The sequence below is a fragment of the Bos taurus genome, chromosome 28 (assembly GCF_002263795.3).
Source record: "Bos taurus isolate L1 Dominette 01449 registration number 42190680 breed Hereford chromosome 28, ARS-UCD2.0, whole genome shotgun sequence".
Lineage (NCBI taxonomy): Eukaryota > Metazoa > Chordata > Mammalia > Artiodactyla > Bovidae > Bos > Bos taurus.
Genome location: NC_037355.1, coordinates 1,226,058 through 1,252,442, shown reverse-complemented (window position 1 = coordinate 1,252,442; position 26,385 = coordinate 1,226,058). Strand labels below are relative to the sequence as shown.

The following is a 26,385-nucleotide window of genomic DNA, read 5'->3' as shown; positions in this document are numbered from 1 at the left end:
AGCATATTGGGCACCTACTGACCTGGGGAGTTCATCTTTCAGTGTCCTTTCTTTTTGCCTTTTCATGCTGTTCATGGGGTTCTCAAGGCAAGAATACTGAACTGGTTTGCCATTCCCTTCTCCAGTGGACCACATTCTGTCAGACCTTGACCTATCCATCTTGGGTGGCCCTACACAGCATGTCTTAGTTTCATTCTTAAACAAGGCTGTGGTGCATGTGATCATCGGCTAGTTGTCTGTGATTGTGGTTTCAGTCTGTCTGCCCTCTGATGCTCTCTCTCAGCACCTACCGTCTTACTTGGGTTTCTCTTACCCAAGATTCTTAAATTTCTCCAAGCCAGGCTTCAGCAACACATGAACTGTGAACTTCCAGATGTTTAATCTGGTTTTAGAAAAGGCAGGGGAACCAGAGATCAAATTGCCAACATCTGCTGGATCATCAAAAAAGCAAGGGAGTGCCAGAAAAACATCTATTTCTGCTTTATTGACTATGCCAAAGCCTTTGACTGTGTGGATCACAATAAACTGGAAAATTCTGAAAGAGATGGGAATACTAGACTATCTGACCTGCCTCTTGAGAAACCTGTATGCAGGTCAGGAAGCAACAGTTAGAACTGGGCATGGAATAACAGACTGGTTCCAAGTAGGAAAAGGGTACGTCAAGGCTGTATATTGTCACCCTGCTTATTTTAACTTATATGCAGAGTACATCATGAGAAACACTGGGCTGGAAGAAGCACAAGCTGGAATCAAGATTGCCAGAAGAAATCTCAATAACCTCAGATATGCAGATGACACCATTCTTATGGCAGAAAGTGAAGAACTAAAGAGCCTCTTGATGAAAGTGAAAGAGGAGAGTGAAAAAGTTGGCTTAAAGTTCAACAAGTCAGAAAACTAAGGTCATGACATCTGGTCCCATCACTTCATGGGAAATAGATGGGGAAATAGTGGAAACAGTGGCTGACTTTATTTTTCTGGGCTCCAAAATTACTGCAGATGGTGACTGCAGCCATGAAATTAAAAGACACTTACTCCTTGGAGGGAAAGTTATGACCAACCTAGATAGCAAATTAAAAAGCAGAGATATTACTTTGTCAACAAAAGTCCATCTAGTCAAGGCTATGGTTTTTCCAGTGGTCATGTATGGATGTGAGAGTTGGACTATAAAGAAAGCTGAGCACAGAAGAATTGATGCTTTTGAACTGTGGTGTTGGAGAAGACTCTTGAGAGTCCCTTGGACTGCAAGGAGATCCAACCAGTCCATTCTGAAGGAGATCAGTCCTGGGTGTTCACTGGAGGGACTGATGTTGAAGCTGAAACTCCAATACGTTGGCCACCTGACTCATTGAAAAGACCCTGATGCTGGGAAAGATAGAGGGCAGGCGGAGAAGGGGACAACAGAGGATGAGATGGCTGGATGGCATCGCCGACTCGATGGACATGAGTTTGGGTGGACTCCGGGAGTTGGTGATGGACAAGGAGGCCTGGCGTACTGTGGTTCATGGGGTTGCAAAGAGTTGGACACAGCTGAGCGACTGAACTGATGGCAAGTCTCGCCACCCCTACCTTGTTCTTTACTTTCCTTGGTTATTTTCTTTCCTATATGAACTTTTGAACGAGCATGTTGATTTCTATTTTAACATTCCATTCGGCAATTTTATTAAAGTGTATTGAATGTACTAATTTTGAGGCAATTGACATCTTTATAGTAGTAGTGAGTCTTTGTACTCCCAAATAGAATATGTCTCCTTTTAAGTTGGGTCTTTATGTATTTATTTAATAAAGCCTTCATTGAAAAAGTCTTTCATATTTCTTGCTGGATTTCTTTTCCCCTTTCCATCTGATTTTGTAAACTGTTCTTGCCTCTGCATAAGAAGAGGCTGAACTAGGAGGAATGATGTTACTTTTCTAATGAATGCCAATGAAGATAGAAATTGATGATGCTGTCACTAATCATATATTTTGGAATTACCTCATGAGAACCAGAGAATTGGAAACAACCCAGTTGTTTATCAGTAAGGAGCTGGTTACAGAAAACATGGCATATCTGCACAATGGAACATTCTGTAGCCTTCAGTAAGGAGAAAGCTCTCACTCCAAGATACAATGTATATGGAAAAAGACAATGTGTATAACATGTTGCTTTTTGTTTAAGAAAGGGAGGAGTAATAACATCTGTATCCATGTCAAGAAACTCTGGAGGGATACACACACTAGCCAGTGGTTACTATGAGGTGTAGGGAAGGCAGGGAGCCAGGGGGAGGCAAGGAGGCCCCAGGGTGACTTTCCACACTGCTTTGACTTTTGACACATAAGAATGTATTAGCATTAAAAAAAAAAAAAAAAAAAAACTCCTAGAGAAAACAGGAAAAAGCAGAAACTAAACACCCACCCTTACTCACCCTTTGAAAATATGTATCCCCCTGAAAACTAAGCTTGTGATGGTTAAGCCAGGCTGGCCCCCATACCCACAGCTGGGGGCCTGTAGGGCCATGGACCACAGCCTCCTCTCCTGGGCCTGAGCCGGTTGGGAGCATACCTTGAACATTTGTTGTTGTTTAGTCTCTAAGTCGTGTCTGACTCTTTTGCAACTTGACAGGCAAGAATACTGGAGTGGGTTGACATTTCCTTCTCCAGGGGATCTCCCTGGTCCAGGGACCAAACCCGAGTTTCCTGCAGTGGCAGGCAGATTGTTTACCATATTCAAAACATGGAGATTGTTGGATAGTGAGGTATAAGTCCTGAATTTGCACCAAATAGACTAACCTTTCCTAGGAATAAAATTTTAACTTGATTATATTAACAATAGGAGCTTATCAAGTTTTTTCAGAAGAACCCAGGCTTGCTTAGGTGAGCCAGGCTGCTGGTTTTTCAAGCGTTCCCTTCTGGACGCACAAACTCCGCTCCACTTTCCTCTACAGCAGGACTGACTTCCCAGGAACAACGGTGGTGTCCACTTCACGACAAGAGCACACGTAGCCTGTGACTGCTGTTTATAGATTAAACAATACCTTCTTTATGACCACCAAAGGTTAAAATTTAATAAAGACAAAATATAAACCTTAATTGAAAAAAAACAGCATGAACTTAAGTTTGGGTCTCCTGCACTGTTGGGCTTCCCTGGTAGCTCTGCTGGTAAAGAATCTGCCTGTAATGCAGGATACCCTGGTTCAATTCCTGGGTCAGGAAGATACCCTGGAGAAGGGATAGGCTACCCACTTCAGTATTCCTGGGCTTCCCTGGTGGCTTAGAAGGTAAAGAATCTGTCTGCAATGCAGGAGATCTGGGTTTGATCCCTAGGGTGGAAGATCCCCCAGAGGACATGGCAACCTACTCAAGCATTCTTTCCTGCAGAATCCCCATGGACAGAGGAGTCTGGTGGGCTGCAGTCCATGGGGTCACAAAGAACTTGACACAACTGAGTGACTAAGCACAGCACGGCACTCCCGCGCTGTTGGCGGGAGGGTAAATGGGCACAGGCTCTCTGGAGGGCAGTTCGGCTTTCTGGCCCTTAAAGACGAGCACATCTTTGACTGGCAATGCCACTCCCAGGCTTCCCCCACATCCACACGCGGGCAGATGCCCTGGCCCGGGGAGCTGATGACAATGCAGCGTCCCAAGCAGAAGGGGGTAATTCACATGCTACTTCCCTCCACCCATCAGGAGCTACCTACAGGGGGTACAATGAAGAAAGGGAAGTGAGGGGTGTCTTCAGCATCAGCAGATGCCCTCTGCCCACGTCCGCACCAGCGCAGGGAGCCTGGTGGCCTCTGGGCAGGGACACTATGCCCCTTGCCTAGAATCTTGCTGTGAATGTGGCTTCGATTTAAAGCCAAAACACTGGCCATGTTGACTGTGAGAGGTAGACTGAACTAGTTAAGAGTGACTACTTGTGACAACTAGGCATCCCTGGTGGCTCAGATGGTACAGAATCCACCTGCAGTGCAGCGGTCCCAGGTTCAATCCCTGGGTCAGGAAGATTCCCTGGAGACAGAATGTCAACCCACTCCAGTGTTCTTGCCTGGAGAACCCCATGGACAGAGGAGCCCGGTGGATACAGTCCGTGGGGTTGTCAAGAGTCAGACACAGTTGAGCAACTAAGCACACAAGTCCTTGTGACAACTATCATCGCTGTTAATCCATCTTTTACTGGTTTTATGCCCTAGGTGTTGACTGGGGCCTGAGATCTTTGAGGACTTCATGAGAATGGGGGCAGAGGGAGATTCTTCTGTCTGTATGCTTCTGCCCCTTGAGAGGAACCTTGGGGGTCAGAACCAAATACCTGCTTCTTGCCAAGAGCCCCGTTCAACAGCCCACCTTGCTGGGGCCCCGTGCTGGGCACTGCACCTGGTCCCTCATGGATGGTTCCCGCCCAACACTGCTGGCTGTGCCCTCAATGATGTTTTCTATGAACTAGACTTGTACCCACATGAGGTACATGAGGTACCACATGAGGTACCCACATGTTCTGATGAGGTCACCCCATGAGAACAGCTCTGACAGTGAGGGAGACACCATCCACTGGGACGTCCCTGAGGACAAACAGTAGACTTGGCCTAAAGTTGAGGCTGATACATGGATCCCAAAATGTAACTGAATTGGGTAAAAGTCTGAAGTCACCCCGCAGTGTTTAAAGCCAACATTACTCTTGGAAATTAGAAAAGGAAAGCCAGAGTAGAATAATCAGATAGTTACAAATCAAGTAAAAATAAGTGTGTAAAGACTTTTCTTCTCTTGTTGCTCAAGAACCAAGTTAAATAAGCAGAGAAGAGCAGCAGCACAGACGAGGGCCAGCCGGGGTCAGGACTTTATTGACAGACGGCACAGGAGTGTTGCCACAGTAACCACATACAGTACATGTAGTGGGAAGGGGTGTGAGGCAGAGACCACCACCCAAGGCCAGGAGGGCCACGGCCAGAGCACAGGCCCTCAGGCAGGGTCTCACCTTTACAGAGTAACATCTGACCCCAGCAACTTCGATACAGCTTTCACCACAAAACACAAGAGTATTGTGACAAGCATTCTGAAAACCAGTTGGCATGCATTTTCAGTCATGCATTTTCAATTGATAATATTTTCAATGTGTTGAAGGCAAGGACAACAAAACAAGTTATCAAACTTGCAAATTTCTCTTTTTTAAAGCATGGCTTCACAGTGATGAAGTCAACTGGTTTCCCACCTCGAACGGTTTAACACTAAAGGTATTTTAAACATGGAAAATACTCTTACCAGTTAGGGTGGGGAGGGACGTGGGAGAGGGGTTCAGGATGGGGGGGGGCGACACATGTATACCCGATGTATCATGCTGATGTATGGCAAAAACCATCACAATATTGTAATTATCCTCCAATTAAAACAAATAAATTAATTATATAAAAAAGAATGCTTTACAGTTCTTGAAATTCCAATAAACATGAGTGTTTGAAATTGCCATCAATTTTGAAGGAAAAGAAAAAAAAGATTCCAGTCAACAGAAAACCCAGTGCTCTGTCCGATGGTGCTGCATGGTGGAAGCACAGGGCTTCCCCGGACCTGCCGTCCACTTCCTGGGGGTGGTGGCCCCTGCCTCTGCATCTCAGGCACCTGGGTTGTGGAGTGGGCCTACTTCTGTTCTGTGCCACCGCAAAGGGCTGTTTTGAAGGTTCAATCAGATGTTACATGTGAGAACACTTCTAAATTGTAAAAAATGCTATGCCCCTTTAGGTCTCAGTTACAGACATTTCAAATGACAATATTAAAAATGAGCATTAAACTAAAAATTCTCCATAATTTCTTGATAAACTGTGTGTTGTTTTTTTTTTTTTTAAAGGAAGAAAAGTGGGCACGAAATCCTGTACCTTGATCAGAGACACAGTGAACAACCAAAGCAGCACTTGGGTGCTGAATGTCACCAAGTGCAAAAGTAGAGTTCTCACAGTTCAGGTAGGACTAAACTAGCTGATTTGAAAAATCAGCTAAAAACAGGTATAAACAACCTAAATAGAAAAACAAATTTAAAAGCTTCAGGTGAAATCATTTCATCTTAAAATTAGAGTAGGGAAACTATTATTTGCCATTCCTCTACTACTGCTTTGAAAAGGCAGCAGTTAATTTTTATAGCTCCAGCTTCTGCTTCAACACAAGGACTTGTCAATTGTAACAGAGTGTGTGTTAACAGAATTTTCACACATTTAACCCCAAACATTTATGACCCATCCTGCAACTCTTGGATAGCTGAGCGGGTCTAGGCCTGAAAGCAGACATTTATCGACAATCACATCCTCAGTTGCTCCTCACAGCCTCATGTACCGGTCAGTGCAGACAGGCAACACAGCATCCTGGACAACTGCTTGCCCACAGGCTGTACTGTCATGTAACAATAGGCCAACTAAGAGTGTACAGATAGAGTTTCCAAGAAATACTGATCCAAACAACAAAACCTGCAACTTAAACAGTAAGGCTCTTCACCTAGAATGTAAAACAACTGGAGAACTATGCAGTGAAGCCAACAGTCACAAATGCCTCTTCATTTGAGAGATTTTAGACAGTTATGATTTTAGACAGTTTTGTTAAAAATATGCCTTGGAGAAAAGTGTTTTGGACTGAAACTTGGATGTCCAAATGCCTATCCACGTTTGGGAAGTTCTCAGTCATCATTTATTTAAACAAGCTTCCTGCCCTTCCTCGCCCCTCTTCTCCTGGGGCTCCATTGATGTGCAGACTGTTTCTTAATGGTGTCTCAGAAGTCCTATAAGCTTTTCATTTCTCTTCATTCTTCCCCCCACCCACTTCTCTGGATAATTTCAAATGCTCTGTCTTCAAGCTCACTGATTCTTTCTTCTGCTTGATCTAGTCTGTTGTTGAAGCTCTGTATTAAATTCTTCAGTTCAGTCATTGTGCTCTTCAGCTTCAAAATTTGTTTGGTTCTTCTTCATGTTTTCTATTAAACTTCTCATTTTGTTCTTGCTTTCATGATTTTGTTAATTGTTTTATCTATGTTCTCCTGTAGCTCTCTCAGCATTTTTAGAACAATTATTTTGAATTCTTTGTTGGGCAACTCATGTATCTCCATTTCTTTAGGGAGAGTTGCTGGAAATTTACCACGTTCCTTTGGTGGTCTCATGATTCCCTGATTCTGTGATCCCTGAAGTCTTGCATATAGGTGTGTATGCAGTTACCTCATCCAAACTTCATGAGCTGCCTTTGGTATAAGACCTTCACCTCAGGTTGGGGATGTGCTGGAACATGCTGTGACCCAGGCCCAGTGGTACAGGGTGTCAAGTGCAGGTATGTGTCTGGGTGGGAGGGATATTGTCATTGACTCAGGTCACTGAGGGTCACAGCATCCACTGTGTGGTTCCTGACAAGCACTGTTGGGGGTCTGCAGTGTCTGCAAGGGCTGGTGGGTTCCTCAGTGGCACCTCCAGGTTCAGCATCTAGGGATCGGGGCAGGAAGCAATGATGACCTGGAGCTTGAGGCATGCACACATCTGGCTGGGGAGGCCAGCTGATCAAGACAGGAAGCACTGATGACCTAGAGCTCAAGGCATGCACACATCTGGCTGGGAGGCCAGCTGATCAAGGCAGGAAGCACTGACGACCTGGAGCTCGAGGCACACACACCACCCGCTGCAGGTGCACGTGTGACGGCAGGGGCTGGTTGTAGACACACACAGAGTGGTGGGGAACGGAGCCAGTAGCAAGGGTCTGGGCCAAGTGTGGGCCCATCAGGCAGGTGGTGTGCTTTCCCAGAGCTGCAGTATCTTCCCACAGGCATGTACACAGCAGTGGAAGCTGGCGATAGGGATCAGCCTGGGCGTGTGCAGGTACACAGCTGGAAGGGGCTGGCCACAAGTATGCACTTGGCAGTGGGGGTCAGCCTCAGGGCCTAGGCTGGCATCTTGCACCTGTGTAGCTTCAGAGGTCTGGATAGGTTGCCAGTCCAGATCCTGGGCTCTAGTGGGGCCGGGGGTGGGGGGGGTGGGGTGGGGAACAGGTAGCAGATGGTTGGGGATTGAAATTTCCATGGGGTGGTGCTGCAGAGGACTGTGGACCAGGGCACTAGGAACCATGGTTTTTAACAGCTGCATGGTCGATACTTGCTCTGTGTCTCAGCTTTGCCAGTCTCTGAGTGGGATAAACTCAACAGGTCCTTTGTTTGATGCCCCAAAAGGCTGGGGAAGCTGGTCACACCCATGCCCTTTCCTGGGGTGGCGAACTCTTCCTAGTCTGGGAGGTTTCTCTTGGTGCTGAGAAGAGCCTGCCTAGGGGATGGGAGATAGCAGACAAAATGAAGCTCTTTTTCCTTCCATTTCTGTGTGATTATTCTCAGGTTTTTGTCCCACTGAGTTGCTGAATTTTCTTAAGTAGACTCCTGAGCTCTCTCAGAACTGTTTATCTGCAGATAGCTAATTGCCGGTCTTTGGGCGGGTGGGTGGGCAGATGGCGGCTGGGGCCTCCTACTTCACCATCTCGGTGATGTCAATTGAAAATGAGCTCTAGGAGTTATGAGGCTCCCTCCCAGGAAGGAAGGGACTGAGCGGGATCACATGACCACTTTTTAGGGACTTTGTACAACAGGCACCTTGCGGTGGATAGGCTTGATGTCCATGTACTTTAGAAGGACCTGGGAACAAACCCAACTCCGATCATCTGTTCTTTTCACAAGCACTTCAGTCCCTTCTATGTGCCAGGCCCTGGGCACACAGAAGGCACCCTTTTCAAAGGACATCTCAGCCCAGCAGAGAAGACAAAGACAATACATGAATCAACGTGACCAATAGCAAAAGAAAGGCCAGGACAGAGACATACTGAAGCAGCGTGTGTCTGCGTGTGTCAGGAGTCAGGGCTGGGGACAACTCCCAACTGTACCTGTCAGGACAAGGGGGCTTCAGCCTGAAAGACCTGGACAAACAGTGGGGTGCAGCATAGGTGAGGATAAGAAAACACAGTCCCTACAAAGGCACAGAGGTGATGAGAAATCAAGGGGCGTTCAGACAAACACAAGTGTCCTGTAAAAGCCCCATTTTCCCCAGGAAATAGGCACAGCATGAGGGCATATGACCAATGTTTATGACTACAGAAACCAATATGATGGCTTTTCTGATGCTGTAGACTTACCCAGAAATAATCATATCACAAAATTTCCTAATCAGTGTAAAATGATTTGAGGGCTCCTACCCAACATACATAAGTCAGCAGTTTTACTCTCATACAGAGTTAGCTGGCCCACAAATATTTAATAATCCAATTATTTATATGGTATTTTGGAATATGACATTTTCAGAAATTTAGCATTTTTTCTTATAATTTTTCTTAAAATGCTAGTTTTCCTTTAAAATGAAATTTACACATGACATCAAGAAATTAGAGAAGGGAGCTATCAGAGCACAGGCTATCTACTTTTCATCCAGTTCCCACAGGTGAAGGACAACATCCATCCTTTAGCATGAAGGAGCAAGCTGACATTCCTGCAGACTCAACCACATCATCCTTGGTTAGCGTTAAGTTCCACAAATGTGTACATCACGTTCAGTACATTCCTTCATGTGGACACACTGAGAAGAATTAATTAAGAGGGCCTTGCGTTACTGCAGTGGCAGGAGTGATACTGAGAATGTCTTAACAACCAGCACGACAAGGGCTCCCGCTTCCGAGGCTGCACTGGCTGTGGGTGCAGGTTGGCTGCCCTGTGTCCCTCCTGAAGGTACACTGTCCTCTGGGCTGGAGACAGAACTTCCAGTACAATTAGCCACATGCTGGGAAGTCACCTCTAGTAATATTGGATAAAGGAGGTGTATCTTGCTTCTTCAATACATCTAGAAAAACAACTATATAATTCCAAGAAAAAAAACCATAACTATTCTTGGCTTGTAACAGTATCTCTTCTGAAGTTCCCAATGGTATATTGACAATAACAAATTTTACATATATATTCTTGTTGAGATGTATGCTGAACTATTTTTGGGTGAAATGACAGAGGTTTTGGATGTTTCCAAATACTACAGTGTAAAAAAGTGGGGCAAAGGTAGATAAAGCAAGACTGGCATAATGAATAGACAATTGTGGAAAATAGCTGATGTAGTGGTTCTATATGCTATTTTCTCCATACTTGTGTATGCTCAAAAACCCTAAAATTAAAAAAAAAAAGGAAAACAACATAAATTCTATTTTAAAAGAAAAAATAGACTCCCTGATCACATTATTTTCTAGCAGTTAGTTTCTAACGTTAGGGGGTGATGGCCAACAATGTATTTCATCTTCCTGAACCTGGCAAGTTGAGTGCTCTCAAATAAATCCCTCTAAACATTTCTAAAAACAACTCCTTAAAGAAGTAAACATAATCAGGAAGCAACCAAGCAACAACTGGGACAAATCTGGACTGTTTTCAACTGATTAATAAAATCACTTTATAACTAGTACAAAAAATTATTTAAAATTTACAGGTGTTTTAAAGACTAACTTTCCCCTCTGAAAAAAAAGCAAAAAATAGGACAAATTTGACAGAAAATAAAGTACCATCTACTGTGTCACAGTATGAAATGCAAATCATTTAGATGACTAATTTTAGCATTTTCTTCATTCTGAATAATATTGATCTGCTAGGAATCAATGTTCTTACGATTTCAAGAACTCTTAAATTTTTAAGAACTCTTATTACTTTTCAATAAAACCATTACAGTATCCCAATTTGTAACGTTTTCATTCTCACTTAGATGCTGGACTGTGAAAAAATAAATTAAAATCTCAAGTCTAAATGGAGTGTAGAATTTTCTTCTAGGAAGACTGAGAAAATGCTTTGCTAGAAATGTAAATTAAGGACATCCTGCAAACTTAACAAATTGTGGGAAATGTACACATTTAATAACATTCACTATTAGATATATTTGGTCTTTATCTCTGGTTCCTGACACAAAGCTCCTAAAAGACTAAGAATTTCCTGAGTTTTAGGGGTCCCTTTTGAGCACAGTTTATGCCAATGAAATGACTTCAGGGTCACCCTAGAGAGGTTCAGGGTGCAGCTGGTCACAAGAAAGATCTAAGGAAGTTTTAGCTCCACCCACTGACCTGAGAGAAGGGGTTGCTAGAGATTAAGAGCTAGAAAAAATCTTAAATAACAAGATTTGAGGAGCCTCTTGTTTGGTGAACAGGAAAACAGCCATGAGCCAGGAGGGTGGGGCACCCCAAACTCCATGGGGACAGGGGTTCCTGTGCGCGGGACCCTTCCAGGCCCGGCCCTATGTGCTTCCTCATCTGCTGTTCATATGTAGCTCTTGTAATAAACCAGTAATCTCATGGGCTTCCCTGGCGGCTTAGCGGTAAAGAATCCGCCTGAAATGCAGGAGCCATGGGTTTGATCTCTGGGTTGGGAAGATCCCCTGGAGGAGGGCAAGGCAACCCATTCCAGTATTCTTGCCTGAAGAATCCCATGGACAGAGGAGCCTGGTGGGCTACAGTCCATAGGGTCGCAAAGAGTCAGACACGACTGAAGCGACTTAGCACACACCAGAATCTCATAAGGAAACTTTCAGTTCTGTGAGCTGCTCTAGGAATTAATTAAACCCAAGGAGTGGGTCATAGGAGCCTCAGGTTTCAGGCCGGCTGGGAAAGCACATGTGACACCCTGCGCCTGTGACTGGCCTAGAATGTGTTGGTTTGGGTGGTGGTGGGTGTTGACACAGGCTGTAACTTGTGCGATCTGATGCCATTTCCAGGTAGACAATGTCAGAACAGAATGCATCTGGTGTCAGAAGAATCAGAGGATTGGCTGGTGGTAGAAAACACTCCAGGGACCAAATACCACATCTCTCCTCTTCATTTTTTCCTAAAGGCTTTTATTACGAACCACCATGGTTTGGTTCTCCAGCAAATTTTATTGGTCAAGGGATGTGGAATTATATGCAATACCTGGGGTTTAAATTAACAGGCTCACTTATAAACCAACATTTATCTTATTTTTTTAAAATTCTGCTTTTGCATAAACTGACGTAGTCAAACAGACATGCTCCTACCCCATGCAAAAAGCTGTTCAAAAATGAGCAGCTTGCAAACCCACTGTTAACAAGACACTGAATCAAACATTCTTCCAGTGAGGTCCAAGAAGCAGATCAGTCTGAGAATTTGCTTCATATTCTGACTTTTCAAAATCAAATATTCAAGATATAAAGAAGCAAAATTAAAATATCTAAAACAGTTACATCTTGATATTTTTATCCAAGTCACTTCCAGAGTTTGTAGTGCTTCTGTGCTCCATTGGTTAAAACAAAACAACAAAAGCAGTAGGCAGCTTCCAACATAAAGGTAATCAAATTTACCAGTTTGAGCTAAAAGTCACAGTGGAAGAACACATGTAAGGTGAAGAATGCTATTTAAACCTTTCAGTTTTAAATAGTACTGTATTTTAGCTTTAAAGAAAAGTTCTATTATATATTTCTGCATAAACATTTTAAAATATTAGAACGAGTCTTTGTAATACAATATACATTAACTCAGGTGAATTAAAAACATGTCAACTTGATAACTGTTGTAAGGCATTTAAGTATTTAGCAAAAGTGTACAGAAATTTCTTAGAGGTGTCCCTTTAATATTAACTTTAGTGGGTGTCCTTAAAATGAACGCAAAACAAAAGACTAAAAAGGAGGCAGTGATGCTGTAATACTGAATCCCAGAAAAAGCACAGTAGCAAAAATGTGTTTTCTAACAGGAAGACCAGATGATCAGCAAACTGGGACCAGGTAAACAGCCCTGGTACAGCTACTGCACTGACCAATGCTGAGAGTCGCATCTGTTGCCTAGGAAGTTTGGTGAAAGGTACCAGCATCCTTAGTGCCTGAAACACATCGGGTGCTCGGTTCTACTTCCTGAACTGAGTTGATGAAGATGCTTTAAAATCAGAGTGCTAGACAGTTCATGAGAAAATTTCATTTATCATTTTATTTCAGTATGTGACTAAATTCTGATCTAGTATTTCCAGTGTGGCTCATGTAACACCTTGTGGACTGTGGTAAATGGAATTAACTAAGTATTGCATCGGCCATCAATGCCAGAATCTCTGAATATCAGGTCACAAACATAACCAACTGTGCAACATAACCAACATAATGATCAGAGCACACCTCACAATGAACAGATTTTAGTTCAGACGATTAAAAAAAAAATAAAGTATTAGACTGCATTTAGTGCAGTGCTCTATCATACCGTACGTCAGATACCATGCTGTGGAGATGCACTGGACGAGCGTATGTACAGTACACAGCCAGGATCCAAACCAGGGTGAAAGGGCGAATATGGGACAGAACACTTTTACATACGTGTATACATTTAATGGTCTCGTCCACTGAACTGGATTTATTATACAGTTTGCTGTGCCACATCTACTAGCTTGTATAATATACCAAATTATTATTATTATTATTTTTTGCACAAAGATCTACTTCCATATAAAGTAGAAAAAGATGGTGGTTAAAAAAAAACCTTCTTCTTCAAGCTTCAATAATTGTGTCCCAAATACCACTGTATGAATACCTAAAAAATATTAAGAACGATTTAGAAATATGCATAATTATAAATGTCCAAACATAGCTTAAAGTCACAAAGGGAACCAGTGAACACTTCCAACTTTTATTTAAGCTTACTTATGCCTATTGCCTGGAGAATCCCAGGGACGGCGGAGCCTGGTGGGCTGCCGTCTATGGGGTCGCACAGAGTCGGACACGACTGAAGCGACTTAGCAGCAGCAGCAGCAGCATGCCTATTAGATAATGTTGACTATACATAAAAAAGAGGAAGCTTTATAAAGTTAAAATATCAATTTGCAAGTTTTATAAATAAGCCTTAGCTAGAGGCACATTCTATTAGACTTCAACTAACCCAAGAAAGACTCATCACTGACATGAAGGCAGGAGAGTCTCTAACTCAATCATTGCTATCAACTTTCCTTTCTTTCTGAGCAAGAGCATAAGGATTTCCTACAAATTATTTCAAGCAGAATATCTCATTTTTTTTTAATAGGGAAGGTTTATGCTAGCATTTTGTTCCATATTTTCCCTGTTTGTTCTATGTCCTTTTTCCTTCTTTTACTGTCTTCTTTCAGATTATTTAGAGTAATTATGTGTTTATTCCATTTTAATTCCCATATTGATTTAAATTTGCCAAAACTCTTTGTTGTGTTGTTTCAGTGGTTGCGTTAGGTTTTTTTTCTTAAGATTTAATTTTTTTTAGTGCAATTTTAGGTTCCCAGTAAAACTGAGGAGGAAACAATTATATACAGTTCCCAAACACCGCACCCCCCCTGCCCCACAACCCTCACACATATACAGCCTCCTCCATTATCAACATCCCGCCAGCTGGTACATTGTTACAGGTGATGAACCTACACTGACACATAATAATCACCCAAAACCCATAGTTAAACCACAGTTCACTCTTGTAGATTCTATGGGTTTGGACAAATACAGGAAGACATACATTCATTCCTCTCATCCCCAGTTTTTACACTGTCTCCATAGTTTTGCCTTTTTCAGAATGTCACATAGTTGCAATCAGGTAGCATGTAGCCTGGCTGGCTTCTTTTACTTAGTTATATGCGTTGAAGGTTCTTCTTTCATTTAGTTATATGCATTGAAGTTATATGCTAAGTCTTTTCATGGCTTGGTAGTTCATTCCTTTTCAGTGCTGAATGATATTCCATGGTCTGGATGGACCATGGTTAACCCATTTGCCTTCTGAAGTACATCCTATTTGTTTGCAAGTTTTGGCAATTATGAACAATGCTGCTATAAGCATCCATGTGAGGGTATTTGTGTGGACATGAATTTTCAAATACTTTGTGTAAATACCAAGCAGTGAGACTGCGGATTATATAGTAAGAATATGCTTAGTTTTATAAGAAAATGTCAAACTGTCTTCCAAAGTAGCTGCACCATTTTGTACTCTTACCAGCAATGAAAGAGAATTTCTATTGCTCTACATCCTCACCAGCATTTGCTGCTATCACTGTCTTAGATTTTGGCCATTCTAATAGGCTTGTAGTCACAGCTCATTTATGAAGTATCTTTTCCTGTACTTACTGCCATCTGGATACTCTCCTTGGCAAGGTATCTGTTAAGGTCTTTGGTCCATTTTTAAATTGGGTTTGTTTTCTTTCTTACTGTTGAGTTTTAAGAATTCTTTGTATATTTACCGTAACAATTATCAGATATGTCTTTTGTAAACATTTTGTCCTGGTGTGTAGCTTGTCTACCAATTCTGTTGACACTGTCTTTTGTAGAGCAGAAGTTTTTCCTTTTCATGAAGTTCAGCTTACCAATTATTTCTTTCATGGATTGTATCTTTAGTGTTGTATCTAAAAAATCATCAAAATACTCAAGGACACCTACATTTTCTCTCATTTTATGTTCTATGAGTTTTATGATTTTGCATTTTACTTTAGATCTATGACTCATTTTGAGCTAGTTTTTGTAAAGGGTATAAGGTCTGATGTCTAGATTCATTTTTTGCATATGGGTGGCCAATGGTTTCAGGACCGTTTGTTGCAAAGACTATTTCTGCTTCACCGTTACTGCCTTTGCTCCTTTGTCAAACATCAGGGTGTGGGTCTATTTCTGGGCTCTCTATTCTGTCCCACTGATGTCGTATTTCACCAATGCCATACTGTCTTGACTGCAACAGCTCTACAGTGCTTTGAAGCTGGGTAGTGACAGTCCTTCAATTTTGTTCTTCTCGCTCAGCACTGTGTTGGCTATTAGGGGTCTTTTGTCTTTTCTCCACATAAACTTCAGAATCAGTTTGGTTTTCCTCATACAGATGTCGTTAAGAGTTCTGCCTAAGTATTTCCCTTTTGGGGAAACTAATGTAAATGGTATTGTGTTTTTCAGTTCAGATCGCACTTGTTCACTGCTGGGATACAGAAAAGTGACGGACTTTTGTATATTAATCTCGTATCTTGCAACTGTGCTATTAATGTATAATCACTTATATGGGAGTTTGTGGATTCTTTCGGATTCTCTACATAATCATGTCATCTGCCAGCAAAGTTAGTTAATTTCTTCCTTCCCAATCTGTATACCTTTTATTTCCTTTTCTTACTGCATCAGCTAGGACTTCTGGTTCGATGCTGAAAAGGAGTGCTGACAGGGCACAATCTTGCTTTGTACCTGATATTGATTTTGATATTTGGCAAAACGAATACAATTATGTAAAGTTTAAAAATAAAATAAAATTAAAAAAATAATAATTAAAAAAAAAAAAGGAAAGCTCCAACTTTCTCCCCATTAGGTCTGATTTTAGACTTTACTAAGTTGAGGTGATTCCCCACTATTCCTAGTTCACTGAGAGTTCTCATTGCAAAAGAATATTGGAACTTGTCAACTGATTTTTCTACATCTCTTGATGAAATCATGTGATTTTTGTTCCCTGTTGATGTGATGATTACATTAATTGATTATGGAATGTTGAACCAGTCTTGTATATCTGTGATAAATCCCACTTGGAAGTATGTAATTCTTTTTATACATTGCTGGATTCAATCTACTATTGTGTTGAGAATTTCTGTGTTTACAGAATCTATGTTTACAGGAGATACTAGTTTATAGTTTTCCTTTCTTGTAATGTCTCTGTCTGGCTTTGGGATTAAGATAACACTGGCCTCATAGAATGCGTTACGAAGTGTTCTGTCTGCTTTTGTTCTGTGAACAAGACTGCAGAGACCTGGTATAATCTCTTCTTTAAATGTTTGGAAGAAGTCACCAGTGGAGCCACCTGGGTCTGGTACGTTCTGTTTTGGAAGGTTACTAGTTATTGGTTCAAGTTCTTTAAAACAGATATAGGCCTTATTCACATTATCTGTCTCTTCTTGTGTGAGTTTTGGCAAATTCTGTCTTTGACAGAATTGGTTTATTTCGTCTACGTTATCAAATTTTTGGGCACAGAGTTGTTCATAGTGTTCCTTTATTATCCTTTCAATGTCCATAGAATCTGCAGTGATGTCCCTGCTTTTATTTCTGATATTAGTAGTTTATATTGGGTTTTTTGTTTTTGTTTTTGGCCTGGCTAGTCATTGACTTTACTGTATTTTTTCAAGGAACCAACTTTGGTTTCACTAAATTTTTTCTATTGATTTCCTGATCTAATTTTTATTATTTCTTTTCTTCTTTCTACTTTGGATTTCATTTGTTCTTCTTTTTCTAGTTTTTTATGGAGGACACATATGATTATATTTAGATCTTTCTTCTTTTCTAATACATGCCTGCAATGCTACAAATTTTACTCTAAGTACTATTTGTGTTGAATCTCCCCCAAATTTTGATAAGTTGTGTTTTTTTCATTTAGTTCAAAATACTATTAAATTTCTCTTGAGACTTCTTCTTTGACCCATTTATTATTTAGAAGTATGCTCCAGTACTCTTGCCTGGAAAATCCCGTGGATGGAGGAGCCTGGTAGGCTGCAGTCCATGGGGTCGCTAAGAGTTGGACACGACTGAGCGACTTCCCTTTCACTTTTCACTTTCATGCATTGGAGAAGGAAATGGCAACCCACTCCAGTACTCTTGCCTGGAGAATCCCAGGGACGGGGGAGCCTGGTGGGCTGCCGTCTATGGGGTCGCACGGAGTCGGACATGACTGAAGCAACTTAGCAGCAGCAGCAGCATGCTGCTTAATACTCACATTTCTGGATTTCCCAGTTATCTTCCAACTACAGATTTCTAGTTTTATTCCACTGTGCTCTGAGAGAAGACATGGAATGACTTCTGTTCTTTTAAATGTCTTCAGGTGTGTTTTATGGCCTAGGGTGTGGTCTGTTTTGATGAGTGTTCCATGTGAGCTTGAGAAGAATGTGTATTCCACTGCTGAGAATAAACTTTAAGTTATGCAATCACCTCTCCTTTTCATAATGCACCTTCAAAAACCAACGACAACCTCCCCTTTTAAGCCTGTGTAGGGCTCTGGGTGGGAAACAGAGGACAGGTCTGAGGGCGACAGGACTGTTGCAATGTGGGCACCTACCTGTGCGCCTGAGCTGCCTCAGCAGCCACACTCCTGCGCGCTTGGGGCCTGGGCACGGCGCGGGGACCGCAGCTGTCTCAAGGCCGCATCTCCGTACTGGATACCTGAGCCCATTCTTTCTGGGTCCAGCTCACCTGAGGATCAAGTAAATCTTTAGAAAAAGTTTTTATGTTTCTGTGATCCCCAAAATATATTAAGTGAAAAGCACAAAGTGCAGAACACTGTATATATAAAACATTATTTTGAATAAAAAGGAAAAATACACACATATTTGCTTACATGGGCATAAAAATATCTTTGGATGGGTACATAAACTGGTAATTGTGGCTGACTTCAAGAAAGAGCTCTAGATGCTAGGGGATAGGAGAGGAGGGAAATAGAGGGTGACTTTCATTGTATCCTCTTTACTTGAATCTGGAATTATGTGAATATATTATGTATACAAAAAGCATTGAAATGAAACCACAAAGATACCATTCTTTACTATGAGACTGGTAAAGACCCAAACATGATAATACACCCTGTGGACATGGCTTTAGTGAAATAAAACACCTTCATTCATACTAGTGGGATGATAAACTGCCTCAAGCTTGAAAGGAGGAATCTGACAGCCTCTACATAAATTCCAAATGCCTATGTTCTTTGACCCAACAACTCCATTTCTGGGAATTTATCTTACATATACACTCACACACATGTGAAATGATATACAAAAGGTTATTTACTGCAATGTTGTTTGTAACATCTGGCAACAACTCAAATGTCCAAAGCAGACTGGTTAGGTAAATTATGGCAATATACCAAATTAAATATTACACATACACACTGCATGTATATATACAGTAGCACAACGCGTATGTGGACGTCTCTAATACTGACTTGTAATGATGGGTAGGCACAGTAAGTGCAGAATGTATAGTATGCTAACCTTTCTGTATAAAGTGGTAGAGAAAATAAAGGTTTTTGAACCATATGAATATACTGCCTATTTAGAAGATTACAATGAAAAAGTACTGCTGAAGAATTCTAACACATCTGTATATTTTTTTCACTTGATGTAATTATGATTTTGATGGTTTTAGGAGAAAAAGATCTTGAAAGTTTTATGTGTGTTAACTTATATGCACTGTCTTCATGGGTGGATACCAAAGGGGGAAGGTAATCTAAATAAGTTGAGCCTGATTGTACTCAACACAATGCCAATTTTAATGTTAACTACTTATGCTACAGGCTCTTTAGAAAAGTAACAGTACTGTACCAAGTTGAGTAACTATTTTGTTGCTATGTTCAGACCAAAAGCCCACAGAGGGATGGAGCACCCCTCTTTCTGCTGAGACCAGAGGTCTGGGCCCCAACACTCTCCCACCACCTTCCCTGCCCCACCCTCTCTGTCAGTTCCCCTCCCACCTTCTCTCCCTTACCTTCCTCTCTCTTCTCCCTCAGCATTTACAGGTGCTAAGACTTCTTCCACTCCTGAAACCTCTCATGTTAAATTAACCCTCTGCCTCCTCCTCCAGGGAGGCACCCAGGCTCTGCTTCCTCATCTCCTCTGTGCTCAGTTGCTCCATCTCCTCCCTGCATCATTCTGCTGGTAAAGATGACTAGTGACTTCCTCTTGCCCACCCCAGGGATACTTTTCAGCTCCAGTCTTAGCTTACGAGACTTTCCTCCCATGTATTTGATAATGAACAACCTTTTGGTTGAATGTGGGCACAGGTGACACTCATGTTCCTGGGTATCTTCCTGTATCTCTGACCTTTCGCCCCCTTCTCTCATCCTTCCGTCCAAGGCTCTGTTCTGGGCCACTGCTCTGCCCATTCTTCACTGCTCTCTGCGGGATCACATTCCTTCCCCAGGTGCACCTACTCCTATAGACTGACGGCTCCCAAGTGGGCACCACCAGCTGGGTTCTTCCCACAGGTTCCTGGATGACGCCCTGTGCCTGTTCCAGTGATGCCACCCAGGGAACATTTCAAAACACAACCATCCTGATTCGCATGAACTGGCTTCTCCTCTGGTTCTGCCATCTCATCACTGAGCTATCCAGCTGTGACACGGAGTTACCTGTGGCTCCTCCCCTCTTCTGATCCCTGCTCTTCCAATACCCCACAAAGTCAAAAGGCCCTGCCCTGCTATTTAGCATCTGAGTCAGGATGCCACTGCCAACATGTTTCTTAGATTCATCTATGTCTCTTCATCTCTGCTTCCACATCCTTGTTACAGCTTTAATCAGGCATCTTTTCTTGAATTACTCAAACATGCCTCGGTTGGTATCCTGGCCATCAGTCCTGGGCTCCCTTTGGTCCGTCACTGATGTGAATGCCTACACACACGATGTGTCTGCAGCCACAACCTGACCATATCACTCTCTGCCTCCCAGCCTCGAGTGGCTTCTCAGCCCTACGGCAGTGGTCCTCTATCTTGGGCGAATATGAGAATCACACGGGACAGTTTTTTAAAATGATGATGCTGAGATCTTAACTCAGCATCTCCAGAGGTGGGGCCTAGAATTAAAAGTTGTATGTATCCCAGGCGACTCTTGCGTCCAGCCAAGGTGGAGACTCAGTTACCCACGGAGCAAAGTTCGAGCCTGGGTGAAGATCACTGGCCTGGCTGCTGCCTCTCCTCAGTCTTCTCTCCTGCCATTCTCCACTGTGGTCTTTCTCTTCTAGTAACTGCAACTTTCCCCCCAGTCTCCATTCATGCTGCCCCTCTGATGGCCTACCCTCCTTCCCGCCCTCACGCCCGGTTCCTCCTGCTCACACTTTGAAAGCCTGAGCTCAGTCAGTGTCTCTTCCTAGAAGCTCTTCCTGATATCACCTCCTAAACAAGCAGGCTCTCCTTTGTGTGGCCCCAAGATCCGGTGTACTTCTCAGTTACTGCAGTCACCACACTGTGTTATAATTATATTTTGAGTGTTTCCCTTGAAAGACAGTTTCTTGAGGGCAAGGGTTGGGATTAATTTACTTTTGTATCCTAGCACCTGAAAAGAATAGGCATTCAGTTAAATGAATTAATTAAAAATGTAATGCCCACACGTGATTTTGGTGATATTTAAATAAAAATTAACTCTAATAAATGATTACATATTATTTTGTCAGCTGCCTATAGTAGGGTTGTTTTAAACTTATTTTCACTGAAGCAACAAGTAGAACAATAATGAGACAGGTTATTACTGTGACATGCTCAGTCAGCTTCAGGAACAAATTTTCCACGATGCCTGATCTGTAACCAGCAGCATTAAGCGAGGTGCCCATAACTCATTTCCCGTCACACAGCTGCTTCCCTGCCACCACACAGCTGAAGAAGTCCCTGCGAAGGGAGGCTTCCACCTCCAGTGCAGACAAGACCTTCAAACCCCTAAGAGGCCACTGCAGGTCGGCAGGTAGAGAGAGGAAACTCCATGACCAAATCACTCCTGGAAATACTGAAAAGTGACACTACTGAGCTAGAGAGGAGAATGTGCTAAAGCAAAGTTTATTAATGGGAAGTTCTTACCTGATTCAATTTTGTTAAGTATTTTTCTTGCACACTGTACAAAGGCCTCTTCCACGTTCTCCCCTGTTAGTGCACTCGTTTCCAGAAACATCAGCTCTAAAATCAACATCAAACAAAACATGAAGCCATATTTAGAAGATAATCACAATTATTCAACTCATAACTACATGCTTAATATATTATTCTCTTAGCAGACAAAATAGAATTTTGTCCTTATAACCAGGTATTTCTGCAAATATAAAATCAATAAATGTCAATACATACATATTTTTTAAGTCTTAAAAGAATTCCAACTTTTTCTGAAAAGTAACTAGCAGTGTGTGCTAGCACTTAGTGTGTTGAAGAAGAAACTAAGCAAGCAGGACGCTGGTAGGGAAGCAGGCTGGCTGAAGGCACCCAGCTGCTGACATGAGACAAAGCAGCAACTTCCGTTCCAACGGGCTTCAGGTCACCACAGATACAGCCTGCAAGTGCTGGCATCTGGGGCCACATGGTGTGTGGTCCCTGACAGTGAGAGATCTTATACAAACGAGCCCTCTGCTTTCCACCGGGCAGTCACTCACCAGGGGAAGCCCTCTCTCCTTGCTTTTGTGAGCAAACCACAACCTCCCCAAACACATGTCCTTATTAGTAAAAATGAGTGCATGTAAATGATAGAGAAATTCCTTTTGAACATTAAAATTCTAAGCTTACATATTTCTAAACAGCTTCTTTACAAACTCATAACGACTTATGTTTTTATTGCATGCTTATTTTCTTAGCAGAAAACCTGTTTGTCCCACTGAAAGTTGCTATTAGCGGTATTTTATTTCCTGACTGGTTCTAAAAATTAAAGTTATTTTAAAATGTCTGAATTCTCGTCATTCTGCTGTCTATAAGGAATCATTCATTTTATATGTCATCCTTATGTATTCTAAATAAAAATTCAGCAAGTTTCAAAGGCATCTTTAGCCAAATGACTTAAATTTAATGTAAGCAAAATAAAGCCAGTAAGTCCAGTATCTCATCTACTGCTTCACTTTCTATTTAGAGCTAATATTTCACCAACTTAGCTTCAAATTTCATTTTAAAAATGATAACATTATCTGATTAGGGCCTTTAAAAATTGTTATAATTTTCACTTCAAACCAAGAGCTGTGATATTAAAGATCCTAAACTGAAACACCATCACAATGCAGAGAGATTAGCTTTTATCATCATAGCAACCTCTGCAGGCACAATGCAACAGGGTGAAAATATGCTAAATATCTAAATGTCTAATAAAAACAAGAGGAGGTTTCACACTCCCTAAATACAGCTTCATCTTAAACCTCCAGTAGCTGTGACAGGTCAAAGGCCACTTGCCATTTTCCTGAGCAAATCGGGAGGCCTCCAGGAAAGTGACTTCCCGATCGGTGTCCAAGTCCTTCTTGTTCCCGCAGAGGATGATGACGATGTTCTGGCTCGCGAGCATTCGGGCATCTGTTAACCAATTAGTAAGCGCATTGTAGGTTTCTCGGCTGCGTAATATAAGATTGTGAGAACAGTACATGTATTTTATAAAGCTAGCAACTCTTTCCAGTCACTCACACCACTCAGACCGCCTCTACACACACAGGGCAGTGCCCACAACCTTCAAAGCGCTCAGAGGACCTGGGTGCCCCAAGAGCATACCACATGCTAAGGGTGTGTTCCGCCTTGTTTCCAGGGCGATGCCACAGCGAGTCAGCTTGCCACCTGTTGTTTCCCCAAGCAGGGTGCAGTATTTACGGGGGTCTTGGTTCACACAACATGCGAGCAAGACCTAAGGCTAATTGCTGTCACTCGACGAATCCGTGCAACATGATGGTCCTTTGTTTCACAGGAATTTATCACACTGATTCTTTGTGACACACTCTTATCATCTCCCATTTACACGAGAAACCTGAGGCCCAGAGAGACTAGTTAAGTTGCCCAAAGTCACACACGCAGAGCCAGGACTTGACCAGGTCTGTCTGCCTCCAGGACTGTGTTCAGCTCTTATCTAAGGGCAAAATCCTCGTATGTTCTAAGGACCGACCAAGGAACTGAATTTTTAATTAAATTTAATTGTGAAACCAAGGTGACAGCTACATGCAGGACAGTGCACTCAGATCCTTAAGATGGGCCAAGAGCTTTATAGGAACTAATTTAACCACCCAACAGCCTCACGAGTATTATGTGGTCATCATGACTCAGTGGAACAGACAAGGAAACTACAGTCCAGAGGGCTCACACTGCTTTGGGACAGGAACCAGGATTTGAACTCAGGCCATCGCAGCATAGAGCCCGTGCTTGATGGAGGACAATTACTAACAATTTACCACATGCAAAGCTTCAAGCTGTGAACCTTAAGGAAACACAATGACACTGGAGATACTTTATCCGCCTGAAACTTGGGAACATGTTTCACATGGTAAAGGGGTGCTCTGAAAACCTGCAAGACCCTCAGGGAAAGGGCGGAAGGTCTTGCTGAGTCCCACCTCTGCTGTCTGCTGACACACCAGCGGCCTATGGGGAGGTGCAGACCCCAGGGAGCATAGGCTGAGCAGGGGTGTTATTACCTGGTAATGTCGTAGACAAGCAGTGCCCCCGCTGCACCTCTGTAGTAGCTTCTTGTCACAGACCTGGAAGAGTTACAGGCTTTTACTTTCACGGGAGCAGAGCCCTTGCTCATGAGCAGCAGCCTCCCATGCAAAACACCCATTTTTTGCCTTGACAACTGCAATACAATGACAGATACCGCTCTAAAGAGAAATGATACACCGACATTTGAAAGCAGACACAAAGGGCTGTTCTGTCCAAAACAGTATCACAGTATTGATAAGGAGGTGGGGCCATGAGGCTGGGGATGAGTGTGCCCCTCATGGAGTGGGGGAGGCCCCCGCAGAACTGAGGGGACCTTTGAGAACATGTAGGGGAAAGACAGGAAGGCGGCAGCAAGACTACAGCGCACGAGGCCCTCAGTGGCTCCTCTGCTTGCGTGGGGTCCATGTCTTCCAGGGCACGGGCCATCGCACGCCCTGCCCCAGGCCCAGCGGTGCAGCTCATGCTCCCTCCCTCCTGGGGGCACACCAGTCTGAACTGAGTGCCCACCCAGGTACATCACGTCCATTCTCACAACCTCCAGGAGTCTTCCTTCAGTAAGCACTTGCCTGAATCATGACTCTTTCCCTGTTAATTAGATTTTCCCAGGGGCAGAATAAAATATGCTTGGCACTTCCCGTCTTGAACAAGCATGGTGCAGGCAGCAGGATGCTCCTGCTACTGTTCCAAAGGGGATTCTTTTGTACCCAGACTTCTCAGAAGCTGCTTCACCAGCGCCTCTTCCTCCTCCTCCTCCATGACACAGCCCGTCTGGGCCACACAGCTTCACGGACAGATGACCCAGTGCCGCCTGCCCTTCCCCTCTACCTTGGCCCCTGCTTCCTCCCTCTGCTCCACAGCCCACTCTGTGTTGTATCACTGGAGACACTCTGATTTCACTCTCATACTTAATGGAGAGTCTGGCTGAGTGTACAATTTTAGGTTGGAAAAACATTTTCATGTTGAGTTTTGAAGTCAAGGTTGTAATTATCTTCCAGCTTTCAACTGCTGCTGCTGAAAAGCCCAGTGCAATGGTCATAGTGATCCTTGAGATGTGCCTGCTTTTCCCTCTCAGAATCTCTGGTATCTCCAGCCCACCTCTGGCGTTGAGATTTCACATGGCAGACCCTGGCCTCATCTGTGTTTGGTGTAAGATGGAATTTTATAGACTCATTTCCTTCCGTGGAAAATCTTCAACTGTTGCTTTTATTCTTTCCTCTCCTCCTCTGCCTTCAGGAAGGCGTTACTGGTCAGGTCTTGGCCTTCCTGGCCTAACTCTGGATGATCCTCTATGTTGTCTCTTCTCTTTCTCACCTTGAGTTTATTGTTTAACTTTCTGGAAGAGTATTACTCTATTCAATACATGATTTTAATTTCTCTTTTTAAATTTAAATTTTATTTCCTTGATGCAACCTTTACTCTTACTTGTGAGGACATAGTAGTTTTTAGTTTTTGTCTATTCCCTGAAAGTTCTTACTTATTTTGGGCTCTTTATTTTAGAAGCTTTCTTCACATATCTGGTGATCCATGGATCATTTATATTGAGCAAGGAATACCAACGTGTAAAAGATGCTCTTTATGTGTGGGATTGGGGGGCTCCACTGTGAGATGGCTGGACAGAGATTGGGCTATTTCATTGGGGAAATCAAAATGTTAGTACCTTTAAGCCTTTTCCTTGTGGCTGTTTTTCTGTGGAGAAGAATCATTTCCTCTGACTGAGACACACACATCTGGCTGTCAGTAACTAAGGAGGATGTGGGGGAAGAGATAAGGGTCAGCAGCTTTCAATTAACTCCCATCCTTCTAGTCCTTGCTTCACTTACCCCTGCCCTCTAATGGGCCCCTACTTTTAGTTTTTTCAGGAATCTCCACACTGTTCTCCTTAGTGTCTGCACCAACTTACATTCCGGCCAGCAGCATAGGAGGGTTCCTTCCTTTCCACACCTTCCTCAGCATTTGCTGTTTGTAGATTTTTTGTGATGGCCATTCTGACAAGTGTGAGGTGATATCTCACTGTAGTTTTGCTTTGCATTTCTCTAATAGTTAGCAATGTGGAACATTTTTTCATGTGCCTATTGGTCCTCTGTATGTCTTCTTTGGAGAAATGCCTATTTAGGTTTTCTCCCCATTTTTTTGATCGGGTTTTTAAAATACTGAACTGTATGAGTTTGTGTATTTTGGAATTTAGTAATCCCTTGTCAGTCGTATCATCTGCAAGTATTTTCTCCCAGTCTGTAGGTTGTCTTTTTGCTTTGTTTATGGTTCACTTTGCTGTGGAAAAGCTTTTAAGTTTAATTAGGTCCCATTTAAAAAATTTTTGCT

General features: G+C 42.7%; 2 protein-coding genes across 3 annotated transcripts in view; one reads left to right on the top strand and one right to left on the bottom strand.

The window, feature by feature from the left end:
* Positions 1-10,139, top strand: part of CCSAP (centriole, cilia and spindle associated protein) — a 37,600-nt gene extending 27,461 nt beyond the window's left edge. The window contains exon 3 of the mRNA XM_059882633.1: positions 705-10,139. Within this exon, the coding sequence (XP_059738616.1) occupies positions 705-716 (12 nt within the window). The 3' untranslated portion in view covers positions 717-10,139. The remainder of the gene's footprint in view (positions 1-704) is intronic.
* Positions 10,140-12,889: 2,750 nt separating this feature from the next.
* Positions 12,890-26,385, bottom strand: part of RAB4A (RAB4A, member RAS oncogene family) — a 42,101-nt gene continuing 28,605 nt past the window's right edge. Inside the window, exons 4-8 of one of the 2 annotated variants that reach the window (XM_059882600.1) lie at positions 24,042-24,104; positions 22,825-22,979; positions 21,481-21,576; positions 17,983-18,116; positions 12,890-13,503 (exon numbers count right to left, since the gene is read on the bottom strand). In XM_059882600.1, coding sequence (XP_059738583.1) covers positions 18,001-18,116; positions 21,481-21,576; positions 22,825-22,979; positions 24,042-24,104 — 430 coding nt within the window. In that variant the 3' untranslated portion in view covers positions 12,890-13,503; positions 17,983-18,000. 2 annotated transcript variants of the gene reach the window in all.